This window comes from Orcinus orca, chromosome 10, assembly GCF_937001465.1.
Source record: "Orcinus orca chromosome 10, mOrcOrc1.1, whole genome shotgun sequence".
NCBI classification, from domain to species: domain Eukaryota; kingdom Metazoa; phylum Chordata; class Mammalia; order Artiodactyla; family Delphinidae; genus Orcinus; species Orcinus orca.
The window spans coordinates 46,828,017-46,845,873 of record NC_064568.1 but is presented as its reverse complement, the minus strand read 5'-3'; the positions used below and the strand labels follow the sequence as shown (position 1 = coordinate 46,845,873).

The 17,857-nt window shown below is 43.2% G+C and overlaps 1 protein-coding gene across 8 annotated transcripts in view; it reads right to left on the bottom strand.

Moving 5' to 3' along the window:
- Positions 1-2,880: 2,880 nt before the first annotated feature.
- The window catches only part of TCAIM (T cell activation inhibitor, mitochondrial), a 43,732-nt gene continuing 28,755 nt past the window's right edge, over positions 2,881-17,857 (bottom strand). For 2 of the 8 annotated variants that reach the window (XM_033402077.2, XM_004277892.3), the window contains exons 10-11: positions 17,079-17,210; positions 8,007-10,464 (exon numbers count right to left, since the gene is read on the bottom strand). In XM_033402077.2, the coding sequence (XP_033257968.1) occupies positions 10,224-10,464; positions 17,079-17,210 (373 nt within the window). In that variant the 3' untranslated portion in view covers positions 8,007-10,223. The other 6 variants (XR_007469885.1, XM_049693649.1, XR_004475748.2 and 3 more) reach the window with 6 other exon arrangements.

Genomic DNA, 17,857 nt, shown 5'->3' with positions numbered 1-17,857 from the left:
GTATGGGAAATTAAAACTGTATTGAACTTAGGAAATCGACTGTATTAAACTGTATGTCACTTAGGAGTAACATTTATTTTTTCCCTCCCGGTTGTGCCAGGGATTGGATGTGGCTGTTTTCTCAGTATAATAACCTCAGTTGCATTCCCACCATGTACCTCAATTTGAGAAGCAGCGCTTGTTAATATAAAAGTCAACTCAGGAGCAGAGTGAAAGATAAGAGTATCAGAAAGAAACTGTGCAGATGGAAAAGGGTGGCAACAAGGGGGGAAAACTCAGTTACTACTTGATTAATTAGAATCTTCACTGTTTAAAATTTTGAAATGTGCTGATAGAAAACAAGCCTCGTCTGCACTGTCATTAAATTGAGAAGAAATCTTAAAGTGAAAAAGGTTTTTGGTTCATAAGCAGTGCTGTCTCTATGCCATTTGTATCTTTGAAGGAATCCTGTTATAGTCAGTAGTTTTGTAGGCAGTAAGATAGTGTTGAAGATGTTTCATGGATCTACTATGAAGAAAGGGAGAGTTTTCCTAAAGATGTGGCCTAAGGAGGTTTGGCTAGCAAGGACTCATTCATTCATGCAGCCGTCATTTGCTGTGACCGTTGTGGATCGGAAGCTGTGCAAGCCGCCACTGGTAGAAAGATGAAGGCCTGGTCCCCAGGCTCGCAGGAGACGCAGGTGCCCTCAGTGTCAGGGGTGGTGGATGGAGAGGGGTCATGCGTGAGAGGAGCCAAGGCTGATGCTCTGGAAAGGGAACAGGAAGCAGAGGCTGTGGCCGAGGAGGCCGAGGCTGACGTGTCCGGGGAGCAGGGTAAGGAGGGCGGGGGCAGGAGCCTGGTGGGTGGAGGACCGGGGTGATTGTCCGAGTGTGCTGCTGGGGCCCCCCTCTGGTTACTTACTTCTCTGGCCTCGCTGCCCGTTCTCTCCTCGACCTACACAAATTGCTTGTTTAAAAAGCCAAGGATGTGAAACAGAGAAAGGGTGGCCACGCAGGAGAGCTGTGGACATGATCCGTGTCCCAGGAGGTGATGGGGTCATTTTATGCATCAAATAAGTGAAGGAGTCACATATCTGTTTCACTTGTGGAACTGGTGACAGTTCCTGGCCAGATCCTATTGAACAAACAGCCTGCTTCTTGATTGGTTGGTGAGCATTTGTGTTTGTGTCGTTACCTTTTCTAACCGTAAGTTTGCTTTTGAACTCTATGAGTCTGTTTCTGTGTTGTTAATAAGTTCATTTGAATCACTTTTTCTTTAGATTCCACATGTAAGTGATATCATATTTGTCTTTCTCTGACTTCCTTCCTTCCCTTAGTATGATCATCTCTAGGTCGATCCATGTTTCTGCAAATGGCATTATTTTGTTCTTTTTAATGGATGAGTTATATTCCATTCTATGTGTGTACCACACCTTCTTTGTCCATTCTTCTGTCAGTGGACATTAAGGTTGCTTCTCTGTCTTGGCTATTTAAATAGCACACGAATGTTCTGGTGCATGTGTCCATTGGAATGATGTTTTTCTCCAGATATACGCCCAGCAGTGAGATTGCCAGATCATATGGTAGCTCTAGTTTGAGTTTTAAAAGACCCTCCATAGTGGCTGTTACCAATTTTCATTCCCACCAAGACGTAGTAAGGTTCCCTTTTCTCCACGCTCTCTCCTGCATTTATTATTTGTAGACTTTTTTTTTTTTTTTTTTTTGGCAGTACGCGGGCCTCTTACTGTTGTGGCCTCTCCCGTTGCGGAGCACAGGCTCCGGACGCGCAGACTCAACGGCCATGGTTCATGGCCTAGTTGCTCCACGGCATGTGGGATCCTCCCAGACTGGGACACGAACTCGTGTCCCCTGCATCGGCAGGTGGACTCTCAACCACTGCGCCACCAGGGAAGCCCTATTTGTAGACTTTTTGATGATGGCCATTCTGAATGGTGCGAGGTGGTGTCTTGTTGTAGTTTTGATTTGCGTTTCTCCAATAATTAACGATGTTGAGCACATTTTCATGTGTTTTTTTTTTTATACAGTGTGAGGAAAATGTACCTTAAGAAGCTGGCTTCCTGAAAGCCAGCCCTGTTTTGAATTCTTTTTCCTTTTTTTTTTTTTTTAACATCTTTACTGGAGTATAATTGCTTTACAATGGTGTGTTAGTTTCTCCTGTATAACAAAGTGAGTCAGCTATACATATACATATATCCCCATATCCCTTCCCTCTTGCATTTCCCTCCCACCCTCCCTATCCCACCCCTCTAGGTGGTAACAAAACATTGAGCTGATCTCCCTGTGCTATGCGGCTGCTTCCCACTAGCTAGCTATTTTACATTTGGTAGTGTATATATGTCCATGCCACTCTCTCACTTCATCCCAGCCTACCCTTCCCCCTCCCCGGGTCTTCAAGTCCATTCTCTATGTCTGTGTCTTTATTCCTGTCCTGCCCCTAGGTTCTTCATAACCATTTCTTTAATATTCCATATATATATGTGTTAGCATACGGTATTTGTTTTTCTCTTTCTGACTTACTTCACTCTGTATGACAGACTCTGTCCATCCATCTCACTACAAATAACTCAATTTTGTTTCTTTTTATGGCTGAGTAATATTCCATTGTATATATGTGCCACATCTTCTTTATCCATTCACCTGTCTATGGACACTTAGGTTGCTTCCATGTCCTGGCTATTGTAAATAGTGCTGCAATGAACATTGTGGTACATGACACTTTTTAAATTATGGTTTTCTTAGGGTATATGCCCAGTAGTGGGATTGCTGGGTCATATGGTAGTTCTTTTTTTTTTTTTTTGCATTACGCAGGCCTCTCACTGTTGTGGCTCTCCCATTGCAGAGCACAGGCTCCGGATGCACAGGCTCAGTGGCCATGGCTCACGGGCCTAGCCGCTCCGCGGCATGTGGGATCTTCCCAGACTGGGGCACGAACCCGTGTCCCCTGCATTGGCAGGCGGACTCTCAACCACTGCGCCACCAGGGAAGCCCTAATTTTGTTTTTTTAAGGAACCTCCATACTGTTCTCCATAGTGGCTGTATCAACTTACATTCCCATCAACAGTGCAAGAGGGTTCCCTTTTCTCCACACCCTCTCCAGCTCTTATCATTGTAGACTTGTTGATGATCACCATTTTGACTGGTGTGAGGTGATATCTTGCTGTAGTTTATTTTTTTTAATTTTTATTTAATTTTATTATTTTTTGGCTGTGTTGGGTCTTCGTTGCTGCCCGTGGGCTTTCTCTAGTTGTGGCAAACGGGGGCTACTCTTTGTTGCGGTGCACGGGCTTCTCATTGCGGTGGCTTCTCTTGTTGCGGCGCACAGGCTGTAGGCGCGTGGGCTTCAACAGTTGCAGCACGTGGGTTCAGTAGTTGCTGCGTGTGGGCTCTAGGGTGAGTGGGCTTCAGTAGTTGTGGCACGCAGGCTCAGTAGTTGTGGCTCGTGGGCTCTAGAGAGCAGGCTTAGTAGTTGTGGAGCACGGGCTTAGTTGCTCCATGGCATGTGGGATCATCCTGGACCAGGGCTTGAACCTGTGTCCCCTGCCTTGGCAGGTGGATTCTTAACCACTGTGCCACCAGGGAAGTCCCTGTTTAATCTATTTTAAGTATAGTAGTGTGTATATGCTAATCCCAAACTCCCGTTTTATCCTTCCCCACCACCCTTCCACTTTCGTAACCATAAGTTTGTTTTCTAAGTTTATTTGTATCATGCCTTTTTGTTACTGAGTTGTATGAACTATTTGTATATTTTGGGAATAAGCATTTTCAGTCAAATTGTTTGCAAATATTTTATTCCAGTCCACAAGTTGTCTTTTCATTTTGTTTATGCTTTCCTGTGCTGCACAGAAGGTTTTAAGTTAGATTAGGTCCCATTTGTTTATTTTTGCTTTTATTTTGTTTGCCTTGGGAGACTTACCTAAAAAAATATTGGCACGATTTATGCCAGAGACTGTTTTGCCTGTATTCCTTTCTAGGAATTTTATGATGTTACATCTTATATTTCAGTCTCTAAGTCATTTTGAGTTTATTTTTTTGTATGGTGCAAGGGAGTGTTCTAACTTCGTTGATTTACATGGCCCTATCCAGCTTTCACAGCACATTTTGCTGAAGAGACTGTCTTTTCTCCATTGAATATTCTTGCCTCCTTTGTTGAAGATTAATTGACTGTAGGTGTGTGGTATTATTTCTTGTCTTTCTGTTCTGTTTCTTTGACCCATATATGTGTTTGTGCCAATACTGTACTGTTTTGATTACTGTAGCTTTGTAATATTGTCTGAAGTCTTGGGGGGGTTATGCCTTCAGCTTTCTTCTTTTTTCTCAGTTTTGCTTTGGCAATTCTGGGTCTTTTGTGGTTACATATCAATTTTAGGATTATTTGTTCTAGTTCTGTGAGAAATGTCATGGGTAATTTGATAGGGACTGCCTTAAATTTGTAGATTGCTTTGGGTAGTATGAACAGTATTAATTCTTCCAGTCCAAGATCATGGGATATCTTTCCATTTCTTTGAATCATCTTCAATTTTTTAAAATCAATGTTTTATAAGTCTCAGTGTGTAAGTCTTTCACCTCCTTGTTCAGGTTTATTCCTAGGCTTGTTTTTTTCTTCTTTTTTTTAAAGATGCACTTTTAAAAGGGATTGTTTTTTACTTTTCCTTTCTGATATTTTATTAGTGTAAAGAAATTCAACAGATTTATGTATGTTAATCTTGTATCCTGCTACATAGCTGAATTCGTTTATAAGTTCTAGTAGTTTTTTGTGTGGAGTCCATAGAGTTTATACATACAGTATCAAGTCATTTGCATATAATGTCAATTTTACCTCTTCACTTCCACTTTGGATATCTTTTATTTCTTTTCTTGTCTGATTGCTGTGGCTAGGACTTCCAATACTATGTTGAATAGAAGTGATAAGAGTGGGCATCCTTGTCTTGTTCCACATTTTAGCAGGAAGGCTTTCAGCTTTTCACTGTTGAGTATTATATTGGCTTTGGGTTTGTCATAAATAGCATTTATTATCCTGAAATATGTTCCCTCTATGCCCACTTTTGTAAGAGTTTATATCATAAATGGATGTTGCATTTTATCAAATGCTTTTTCTGCATCATTTTAAATGATCATGTGGTTTTTGTCTTTTGTTGATGTGGTGTATCACATTGATTGATTTTGTGTATGTTGAACCATCCTGTGACCCTGGTATGACTCCAACTTGATCATGGTATATAATCCTTTTTATGTGTTGTTGCATTCAGTTTGCTAATACTTGGTTGAGGATTTTTGCATGTATGTTCATCAAAGATACTGGCCTGTAATTTCTTTTTTGGTAGTGTCTTTGTCTGGTTTTGGTATCAGGGTGATGGTAGCTTCATAGAATGACTTTGGGAGTGTCCCTCCCCTTCAATCTTTTGGAAGAGTTTGAGAAGGCTTGGTATAAGTTCTTCTTCTTTGTATGTTTCATAGAATTCCCCAGTGAAGCCATTTGGCCCTGGACTTTTGTTTGCAGGGAATTTTTAAAATTACAGATTCTATTTCACTTCTAGTGATTAGTCTGTTCAAATTACCTATTTCTTCTTGATTCAGTTTTGGCAGGCTGTATATTTCTAGAAACTTGTCCATTTCTTCTAGGTTGTCCAATTTGTTGGTATATAGTTGTTCATAGTATTTTCTTATTGTTTTTTGTATTTCTGAGGTATTGGTTGTTATTTCTCCTCTTTCATTTCATATTTTGTTTATTTGGGTCCTCTCTCTTTTCTTGGTGAGCCTTCTCAGAAGTTTTTCAACATTGTTTATGCTTTCAAAAACTGGCTCTTGGTTTTATTGATTTTTTTCTATTTTTAAAAAATCTCTATTTGTTTCCTCTCTGGTCTTTATTATTTCCTACCTTTTGCTGACTTTAAGTTTTGTATGTTTTTCTTTTTCTGATTATTTTAGGTGATAGGTTAATTCGTTTATTTGAGATTTTTCTTGTTTTTTTTTTTGAGGAAGGCCTTTATTGCTATGAACCTCCCTCTTAGGACGGCTTTTGCTGTATCACATAGATTTTTGTATGGTTGTGTTTTAATTGTCATTTGTCTCAAATATTTTTAATTTCCTCTTTGATTTCATCATTGACCCACTGGTTTTTTACTAGCATGTTGTTTAGTCTCCATGTAATAACTTTTTTCTTGTTTCTCTTTCTGTGGTTGATTTCTAGTTTCATGCTACTGTGGTCAGAAAAGATGCTTGAAATAATTTCTATCCTTTTAAATTTGTTGAGGCTTGTTTTGTGTCCTAGTATGTGGCCTATCCTAGGGAATGTTCCATGTGTGCTTGAAGAGTATGTGTATTCTGGTTTTTGGGGGGATGTAATGTCCTGAAAATATCAATTGAGTCTAACTGTTCTATTGTGTCATTTAGGATCCCTGTTGCTTTACTGATTTTTCTGTCTGGAAGATCTCTCCCTTGATGTCAGTGGATTGTTAAAGTCTCCTACGATTGTTGTATTCCTGTCAATAGCTCCCTTAGTCCATTAGTATTTGTTTTATGTATTTAAGTGCTCCTATATTGGGTGTATATATGTTAATAAGTATAATATCCTCTTCTTGTATTGATTCTTTTATATAGTGTCCTTCTTTTATGGCCTTTGTTTTAAAGTTTGTTTTTGTCTGATGTGAGTATTGCTACCCCTGCTTTCTTGTCATTTCCATTTGCATGAAATAACTTTTTCCATCCCTTCACTTTCAATCTATGTGGGTCTCTTATAGGTAGCATATTGTAGGCTCTTGTTTTATTATCCAATCTGTCACTCTGTCTTTTGATCAGAGCATTTAGTCCATTGACATTTAAGGTAATTATTGTTAGATATATATTTATTGCCATTTAAAATCTTGCTTTCCAATTGATTTTGTATTTCTTCTTTGTTCCTTTATTTTTCTTTTTGTTTTCCTTTTGTGGTTTGATGGTTTTCTTTTGTATTATGTTTGAGTTCTCTTTTTTTTGTTTTTTGTGAACCTATTGTATGGTTTTTTTTTTTTTTTTTTTCGGTACGTGGGCCTCTCACCGCTGTGGCCTCTCCCGTTGTGGAGCACAGACTCTGGATGTGCAGGCTCAGCGGCCATGGCTCATGGGCCCAGCCGCTCCACGGCATGTGGGATCTTCCTGGACTGGGGCACGAACCCATGTCCCCTGCATCGGCAGGCGGACTCTCAACCACTGCACCACCAGGGAAGCCCTATTGTATGTTTTTGATTTGTGGTTACCCTGTTTTTCAAATATGTTAACCCATTATTGTATCTACTTTCTTTAGACTGGTAGTCATATAAGCTCAAAAACGGTCTAGAAAAAACCCTACATTTTCTTACTCCCCTCTCCCACATTTTATGATTTTTTTTTTTTTTTTGCAATACGTGGGCCTCTCACTGTTGTGGCCTCTCCCATTGCGGAGCACAGGCTCCGGACGCGCAGTCCCAGTGGCCATGGCTTACGGGCCCAGCCACTCCACGGCGTGTGGGATCTTCCCGGACCGGGGCACGAACCTGTGTCCCCTGCATTGGCAGTCGGACTCTCAACCACTGCGCCACCAGGGAAGCCCGAGGGAAGGGTTTTGAGTGACCAGTAGGACTGGGCTGCAGTGGGAGGGGCGTGGAGGGAAGAGGGTCGCATGGCGTTGACCCAGGTCTGTGCTGTCTGGTCACTGGCTGCTCCACCTCCTCCTCTTCTTCCTCGTCCAGCTGTTAAGCAGCAACAGGCACCTGGGCTGGTGGCCAAGGACCATCCAAGGGAGGACTCTGTTTTCCTGGGACAGACTCACTGGGGGTGAGAAGGAGCTCCAAGAATGGGCATGTTTCACAGATGGGGAGACTGAGGCCAAGGGAGGGGTGGGTTACAGGTTCCAAAGGTGAGCTGGCTCCTGAGGCAGCCCTGGTTCCCCTTGCCCACCTGTCCACCCCTCAAGGCCCATAGCCCCTCTCATGAGCTCAGGGAGGCTGCCTGGAGGCAGAGTCTTTGAAGAGAGAAAGGAGGAAGCAGGGCCTGGGGAGACCTGTCCTGTGGACAGACGTGGCTCTGGACATACGCCTCCCTGACTGGACAGCCTGGGCAGAGGGTACAGCCCCCAGGCAAGCTCATGGCCTGGTTCTTCCTTGGGAGAGCTCTGGCCTGAGGCTGGAGCTCAGGTCCCTCTGGAGATCATTTCTGACCCAAGGCTTTGAGGTTAGAGGGGTCTCATCCTGTCCTAGTTTTCAGTGGTGGGAGAGAGTTTTCCAGAACTTTTATGTTTGATTGGAAGAGGAAGTCAAACAGGCATAAACAGGCCACCAATTTTTTGTAGATTCCTTTATGTTGAAATAGTTATAAACTATTAACAAATGAATAATGAGAAAACAATTATCTGGTTAGCGTATTACTTATTATGTAACAATTAGTTCTGAGACAAAGTCCAATTCAAAACATATTACTGAGGATTCTATATTAGTTGATTTTAGAAATGGCATAATCCAAACCTATTTTTCCATAAATTATTATTTTTTTGGCCACACTGCATGGCTTTTGGGATCTTAGTTCCCCAACCAGGGATCGAACCCTCACCTTTGGCAGTGAAAGTGTGGATTCCTAACCACTGGACCTCCAGGGAATGCCCTCAAATAAATTTTCCTATGTAACCTCTAAAGAATTTTTCACTCCCATCATTTGGCTCTGGAAAACTTATAGGCAACAACATTTTTATATGAGAAAAAAAAATTAAGTACAGTTGTTGGGCACAGCTTAAAAGGGGTGATATGCACAAACTATAATAATTACAAATCAATACTTATTCAAACACACATTTGAATTTAAAGCGTTCAAATAATCATAATCATTCAAATAATCAAATAATCTCGCACCACGCTTCGAGAATCATTTTTAACATCTCTTTTCCTTTCTAACACACTACGGAAAAAAATCCTTTCTTATTTCTTCAGCAGTAAGAGCCTCAAAAATGTTGTTACAAACCTGGATTCACCTTGTCCTCTTGAGAAACAAGCTGAAGAGGTTTTTGGATCTGGTTAAAAATATTATCCTAAGGTAAATATCCACAGAGAGAAGCCCTGTGTCTGTCTATAGGGCTTGGGGCTGGGCTGGGTGGTGGGTCCAGGAAAGTCCACACAACTATGGACGGGGGGTGACTCAGAGGGGCTCTAACCAGCGTTCTAATCATTGGAAGACCGGGGTTGAGAGGGGTGGAAGATCCTGAACGGCCCGAATCATTTTAAACTTGGCCCTACTTGATGGAATTCTTTGAGAAACAAGGATTTTTCTGGATAGTGTTTGTCCTTGAAACAAATGAATCACCTCATTCAGTGTTTCAAAAAACTTCACTGTCTCTTGGTTATAGGCTATCAACAGTTAGGCTATCTTAATGCATAGGGAATGCATTCTGGAAATGCTTTAACAAACTGTATCAGACAGCTTATGATAATGTCAATATCATTTATTAATTCAATTGCTTTTTCCCATCTACTGTCTCTTTAGGCAAATTTTTTTTTTTTTTTGCGATACGCGGGCCTCTCACTGTTGTGGCCTCTCCCGTTGTGGAGCACAGGCTCCAGATGCACAGGCTCAGCGGCCATGGCTCACGGGCCCAGCCGCTCCGCGGCATGTGGGATCCTCCTGGACCGGGGCACAAACCCGTGTCCCCTGCATCGGCAGGCGGACTCTCAACCACTGCGCCACCAGGGAAGCCCCTAGGCAAAATTTGATTAACGAATTTTTACTACCCATCAGTCATCTGTTTTGGACTCAAACTGTCCATAATTGGCTGTGAAATACAGGTGTGTGTATCGATACATGTGATGTAACTATAAAGTCACATGTTGAACTGTTACAGGTGGAAATGAGTTCCGCAACTCCAGAGCTATATTGAACGAGACCTGTTTATACTTACCAACATTCACTCATAAAAAAAATATATATATATATGTGTGTGTATATATATATACATATATATATAATCTTTCACCCTGTAGAATCCTTTCTTTCTAACATCTTTTCAGCCAGTCCTGCCAATCAGATAAGAAACACTACAAGATTGGGAGATAAAACCTTTTTAAAACAAATTTCCTAATAGAAATTAATTTTTAAAAAGTCTACTTTTAAAGCAGCAGTTAGAAACTTTGTTCTTGTAACATGTCAGTAATACTGTTACATCAAATTGTGGATTTAAATAAGTTTAGCAGTTTCTTATCTCTTTAAAAAATAATACAGATTTCTGTGTTATTTAATGGCTTCTCCATTCTTCCAATTCCAAGGAATACAAAGGTCTCCATCCTGCATAACAGAGTAAAAATGTGAAATGCACAGGTGCATCCCTTGTAGATAAGGCAGTGATTGTTCTAGAAGTCTCTTACAACAATCCACCATTTGTATACTTGAAACGCTGGGCTCCTTATAAAACTTTTCCAGAGAAAATTTCTTCGTGGAAGCCTGCATCAATTCATTTTCAATGACTTTCAACCTGTTATGTTGAAAACAAACATCTGATTGCCACAAGCTATAACCAAATAAAAGAACATAAAATGTAAAAAATATTTTTGTATATTGGGCCATAACTTCCTACTCTCAACACTGAAAATGGTATCCACAAAGGCCAAATTATACGCTCAGAAGACTGTCCATAGGTATCTTGTAGCACCTATTATTACCACATGTATCTCTAAGTATTTGTTAAATCTTTTTACCAGTAATGGGGTAAAGATAATTAATACAATAATTTTTTTGGCTTTTTAAAAATTTTTATTTTTTATTTAAGTTTAACTTCTAATTAAAAAATGTTTTTAATTGAAGTATAGTTGATTTACAATGTTGTGCTGGCTTCTGGCGTACAGAGAAGTGGTTCAGTTATACATACATATATCTACTCTTTGTCAGATTCTTTTCCCTTATAGGTTACTACAAAATATTGAGTATGGTTCCGTGGGCTCTACAATAGGTCCTTGTTGTCTAATTAATGCATAATTCAAAAGCCTCTTATCCCTTCTCTGGGAGCAGCTGTTGGTGACTGAGAAAAGCAGGAAGCTGAGAGCACCACCGGCAGCTTCAGGAGGCCCTACAGTCCAACCCTGACCCGGGCAGGAGCGACTTCTGGAGATTCCTGAAAAACCCCAGGACCAGAGGCTGGAGGAGGCTGCCCTCCCCACCAGGGCACAGGTTCTGTCTTCTGCCCGCCAAGGGTAAGACACAGGCGCTGAAAGTCAGGCAACCTGGAGAAGTCGTGCAGGGGCTGGAAGGACAGGACCCAGATGTTAGCTTAGAACAGTGGTCTTTAAACGGCTCAGCAAGCCGAGGGTGGTGCAGAGGTGCTCTGAGGGCCCTCGTGGGTATGGACGGCCTCCAGTTCCTTTCCTCTTCAACTGGAGCACCTGCCAACCTTGATCTTTCTTTATCAATTGGGTTTCCACTTGAGAATCCACTTTATAAAGAGAGATGCAGCTCAAAGTGTCTGAAAACCACTGTGTCAGAACAGGCTTCATCTAAGGCAAGAAGGCTGTCTAACCAGCACCGAGTGGCTGCGATGCAGGCGGCCAGACTAGGGAGGGACCGCGGCGCAGGGAGAGGAGAGAAGGCAGCGGGGAGGGGAGACTCAGCCGGGCCGGGGCAGACGGCTGTAGGGGGCCCAGGCCAAGGGGGCAGGCGGGACGGGACCAGCAGCAAATGGTTTCTTTACCCTCCGTGTTGGAGGGGACAGGGATGAAGGCTCCGGAGCCCAGAGCCAGAAAGAGGCCAGGGAAGCATGAGCGTCAGTGGATCCAGTCGGCGAGTATTGACTGAAGCCTCCCATGTGCCAGGCCCCGACCCCGGCACTGGAGCGAACGAAAGAGACAAAGCCTCTGCCCTCATGAAGCTCACATGCTATCTGGGGCGGGGGGCGGGCAGACAGTAAATGAACAAGGAAAGCAGCGTGTCATAGGGAGATGGGTGGCAGGTGGGAGGGATGAGGGGAAGCTGCTGGGTGGCAGGGGAGCTGAGACCTGAGGCTGGGAAGGGGCGGAGCCTGAAGCCATGGGGGAGAAGGGCTCCAGGCAGGGTCAGGGCGCGTGTCCTTGAGGAGGTAAGAAGCTCCTCTGGCAGGAGCAGCAGGGGTGAGGGCAGCGTCTTAGGAGGCGAGTTCAGGAGGCCGCCGGCAGGGCCTCGCAGGCAGGAGCACATCCGGGCTCTCAAAGGACCACTCGCTCCGGCTGCTCGGCTGAGAATCCGCTGGGCGGGGGCGTGCATGCGGAGGCGCGGACACGGGACAGGGCATCACAGGATGGTGGAGGCTGAGACCCGGGCGCAGCGGGAAGGGACACGAGACGGGCGGGGTTCTGGAGAGACGGAGAACGTGGAGCTGAGAGGTCTGCCGGCCCGGATGTGGGGAATGAGGAAGCAGGACAGGAATCAAGATGGATCACGGGGTTGGATTTACCTCAGCATCTGGTGGATGAAACGCTCAAAAACTAAAATATTTGATTTTTATTTCTTTTTATTTTCCTTCCTTAAGAATCTACTGGCACTATTTCAAAGCTATAGAATGCCCAGTGCGAAAACAGAAAAAGCAGCAGATACGATGTAGCAAGATCCTCAGGCCTCACAACGGAAGGCAGGTGAGGCTTACAATTAATTAATTAATTTCTGGTTTATCCTTCAGTGCTTATTTTTTTAAAGATTTTATTGGGGTATAGTTGATTTACAACATTGTTAGTTTCAGGTGTAAAGCAAAGTGATTCAGTTATACATATACATATATTCTTTTCTCATATAGATTATCACATTCAGTAGAGGTCCCAGTACTATACACTAGGTACTTGTTGTTTTTCTATCTTACATGTAGTAGTGTGTGTATGTTAATCCTAAGTTCCTGATTTATTCCCACCCCCCCAATGGTTCCCCTTGAGTAACCATAACTTTGTTTTTGAAGTCTAAGTCTGTTTCTGTTGTGTAAGTTCATTTGCATCATTTTAAAAAATGAATTCCACATGAGTGATAACTGTATTTATCTTTCTCTGTCTGACTCACTTCACTGAGTGTGATCATCTCTAGGTCCATCCACGTTGCTGCAAATGGCATTATTTCGTTCTTTATTATGGCTGAGTAATATTCCACTGTATATATGGACCACATCTTCTTTATCCACTCCTCTGCTGATGGACATTTAGGAGGCTTCCATGTCTTGGTTATAGTAAGTACTGCTGCAGTGAACATTGGGGTGCATGTGTCTTTTCAAATTATGGTTTTCTCCAGATATGCCCAGGAGTGGGATTGCCAGCTTATATGGTAGTTCTATTCTTAATTTTTAAAGAAACCTCCATAATGTTCTCCATAGTAGCTGTTACCAGTTTCCATTCCCACCAGCAGCTTAGGAGGGTTCCCTTTTCTCTGCACCTTCTCCAGCTACTATAGTTTGTAGACTTTTGGGTAATGGCCATTGTGACCTGTGCAAGGTGAGACCTTGTTGCAGTTTTGATTTGCGTTTCTCTGATAATTAGGGATGTTGAGCATCTTGTCATGTTTTGTTTTTTTTTTTAAAACAGTGTGAATAATGTTACCTCTTGAAATTGGCTTCTTGAAATACTGCACTGATTTGAATTCTTTTTCGATTACTTATCCCAGGACATTTCTTGAGGATAGGTGTTATTTATTTACAGCCCTGCAGGCCTTGTGAATATTAAGACCTGGACAGGTGTCACATCCCTAGAGCCTGAGCAGGCTTGGTTCCCAAGGCTGGACTGTCCTGGGGCTGAGGGAGCTGGGGAGGATATGCCAGCAAACGAGCCCCTCCTTGGCCCTCTAGTGCCTGGTCCCCTCTGGATGGAACCACAACCTCCAGATCCAGGTGGGCCCTCCTACAGCTAAACCAAGCCTACTGCACCCAAAGGATGCTGGACTCTCTGGGCTGGAAGAATTTGAAAAGTCACCTGGTCTCCACGTCTCCTAGTGGGGGGGCTCCCACCTCCAGCTCCGTCTGTACAGTCGCCCCGCCTCCGGACGACAGCACACTCAGCAGAGCGGTTTTGCAGGGGTTGGGTATTGTCTGGTGGTGAAGGGTAAGGGGGAAGGGGCAGTGAGACAAAAGCCCTTGGGTGTTCTAATTTACAACCCAGAAACAAGAGTTTCCCTAAGGTTCTGGGTGCCCAAGGCAGCAGAGCTGGCATGAAGAAATCCTGCCGCCTTGTGGCCATTTCCCAGAAAAACAAGTTAAAAACCAGTGCTGATGGGCATTTGTCACAAGGCCTGGTGGGGGGGCGGGGGGGGGGGCTGTAAATGACACCTGCCCTCAAGAAATGTCCTGGGGTTGGTAATCGCAAAAGAATTCAAACAGGGCAGACTTTCAAGAAGCCAATTTCAAGAGGTAAATTTTATACTGTTGAAAAAAAAGGCACATGAAAAGATGCTCAACATCGGTAACTTTTAAAAAAATATTTTTATTTTTTAACATCTTTGTTGGAATATAATTGCTGTACAATGTTGTGTTAGTCTCTGCTGTATAATAAAGTGAATCAGCTATATGTATACATATATCCCCTTATCCCCTCCCTCTTGTGTCTCCCTCCCACCCTCCCTATCCCGCCCCTCTAGGTCATCGCAAAGCACAGAGCTGATCTCCCTGTGCTATGCGGCTGCTTCCCACTAGCTAGCTGTTTTACGTTTGGTAGTGTATATATGTCCATGCCACTCTCTCAGTCCGTCCCAGCTTACCCTTCCCCCTCCCCGTGTCCTCAAGTCCATTCTCTACTCTGCATCTTTATTCCTGTCCTGCCCCGAGGTTCTTCAGAACCTTTTTTTTTTTTTTTTAGATTCCATATATATGTGTTAGCATATGGTATTTGTTTTTCTCTTTCTGACTTACTTCACTCTGTATGACAGACTGTAGGTCCATCCACCTCACTACAAATAACTCAAATAACTCAATTTTGGTATTTTATGGCTGAGTATTCCATTGTATATATGTGCTACATCTTCTTTATCCATTCATCTGTCGAACATTGCTAATTATTAGAAAGATGCAAAGCAAAACTACCATGAGGTACCACCTCGCACCAGTTGGAATGGCTATCATCAAAACATTTACAAACAATAAATGCTGGCGAGGCCACGGAGAAAAGGGAACTCTCCTATGTCACTGGTGGGAATGGACATCAGTAACAGCCACTATGGAGAACAGTATGAAGGTTCCTTAAAAAAACTAACACTAGAGCTATTATAATATGATCCGGCAATCCCACTGCTGGGGCGAATATCTGCAAAAAACCATAATTCGAAAAGCCACATACACCCCAACATTCACTGCAACACTATTTACAATAGGCAAGACATGGAAGCAAGCTAAATGTCCATAGACAGAGGAATGGACAAAGAAGATGTGGTACATACATAGAGTGGAATATTACTCATCCATTAAAAAGAACAAAATAGGGCTTCCCTGGTGGCACAGTGGTTGAGGGTCCGCCTGCCGATGCAGGGGACACGGGTTCGTGCCCCAGTCCGGGAAGATCCCACATGCTGCGGAGCGGCTGGGCCCGTGAGCCATGGCCGCTGAGCCTGCGCGTACAGAGCCTGTGCTCTGCAACGGGAGAGGCCACAACAGTGAGAGGCCCGCGTACCGCCAAAAAAAAAAAAAAAAAAAAAAAAGAACAAAATAATGCCATTTGCAGAAACATGGATTGACCTAGAGATGATCATACTAAGGGAAGGAAGGAAGTCAGAGAAAGACAAATATGATATCACTTACATGTGGAATCTAAAGAAAAAGTGATTCAAATGAACTTATTAACAACACAGAAACAGACTCATAGAGTTCAAAAGCAAACTTACGGTTAGAAAAGGTAACGACACAAACACAAATGCTCACCAACCAATCAAGAAGCAGGCTGTTTGTTCAATAGGATCTGGCCAGGAACTGTCACCAGTTCCACAAGTGAAACAGATATGTGACTCCTTCACTTATTTGATGCATAAAATGACCCCATCACCTCCTGGGACACGGATCGTGTCCACAGCCCTCCTGCGTGGCCACCCTTTCTCTGTTTCACATCCTTGGCTTTTTAAACAAGCAATTTGTGTAGGTCGAGGAGAGAACGGGCAGCGAGGCCAGAGAAGTAAGTAACCAGAGGGGGGCCCCAGCAGCACACTCGGACAATCACCCCGGTCCTCCACCCACCAGGCTCCTGCCCCCGCCCTCCTTACCCTGCTCCCCGGACACGTCAGCCTCGGCCTCCTCGGCCACAGCCTCTGCTTCCTGTTCCCTTTCCAGAGCATCAGCCTTGGCTCCTCTCACGCATGACCCCTCTCCGTCCACCACCCCTGACACTGAGGGCACCTGCGTCTCCTGCGAGCCTGGGGACCAGGCCTTCATCTTTCTACCAGTGGCGGCTTGCACAGCTTCCGATCCACAACGGTCACAGCAAATGACGGCTGCATGAATGAATGAATCTTGCTAGCCAAACCTCCTTAGGCCACATCTTTAGGAAAACCACCCTGTTTTGAATATAATACTCTCCCTTTCTTCATAGTAGATCCATGAAACATCATCAACACTATCTTACTGCCTACAAAACTACTGACTATAACAGGATTCCTTCAAAGATACAAATGGCATAGAGACAGCACTGCTTATGAACCAAAAACCTTTTTCACTTTAAGATTTCTTCTCAATTTAATGACAGTGCAGACGAGGCTTGTTTCCTTCAGCAGATTTCAAAATTTTAAACAGTGAAGACTCTAATTAATCAAGTAGTAACTGAGTTTTCCCCCCTTGTTGCCACCCTTTTCCATCTGCACAGTTTCTTTCTGATACTCTTATCTTTCACTCTGCTCCTGAGTTGACTTTTATATTAACAAGCGCTGCTTCTCAAATTGAGGTACATGGTGGGAATGCAACTGAGGTTATTATACTGAGAAAACAGCCACATCCAATCCCTGGCACAACCGGGGGAATAAATAAATATGTTACTCCTAAGTGACATACAGCTTAATACAGTCGATATCCTAAGTTCAATACAGTTTTAATTTCCCATACTTACGAGTTCTGACTACCTGAATATTTTCAACGATTAGACGGAATGGTAAGACAGGAAGAGGGCTAAGAGCACTCACTCTTCTTTTCTTTTCATGTTCTCTCTTGCCTGTTGGGCTTTGGTGAGAATAAACCACTGGAGGTTTGCTGGATCGCAGAGGATAGGAATGTTAAAATGCCCAAGTTCGTGCAAACTTGGAGCATATCTGTCACTGTAATAAAGCATATGTAAAAGGAAAAATCAGCAACCTCTCCACCCCCATTCCACCCCCAAAGAAACGATTTTCTTAGTCTGATTAATGGAAAGGAACTCATCAAGAAAGTCTACCTTAAAGGTACAGTAAGTCCCCTACATATGAACAAGTTCCGTTCCGAGAGTGCGTTCCTAAGTCCAATTTGTTCATAAGTCCAACAAGTTAGCCAACTAACACAATTTGGTTATATAGCACTGTACTGTAGTAGGTTTATAATACTTTTCACACAAATAATACATAAAAAACAAACACTTGAAATAAAGACACTCTACTACTGTACTCTCTACAGTACTGTACAGTGAAGTACACAAAAGCACAACCACTTGTAGAGGGTGCACGCATGTGACAATGTACAGCAGACACATGAACTAACTTATGAGATTGGACAGGTGAACACACGTTTGCATCTTTGAAAGTTTGCAACTTGAAGGTTCATATGTAGTGGACTTCCTGTATAGCAGAATTGATTTGAAGTTTTGCTGTCCCCAAAGGGACACACTATCAGGATGACCACACCCTTCCTGGCCCTGTGACCTTCCTCATCTGTAAGATGGGGGTAGTAACCCACTCCATGGTGAGGTTGTGAGAGCTGAAGAGATAATGCA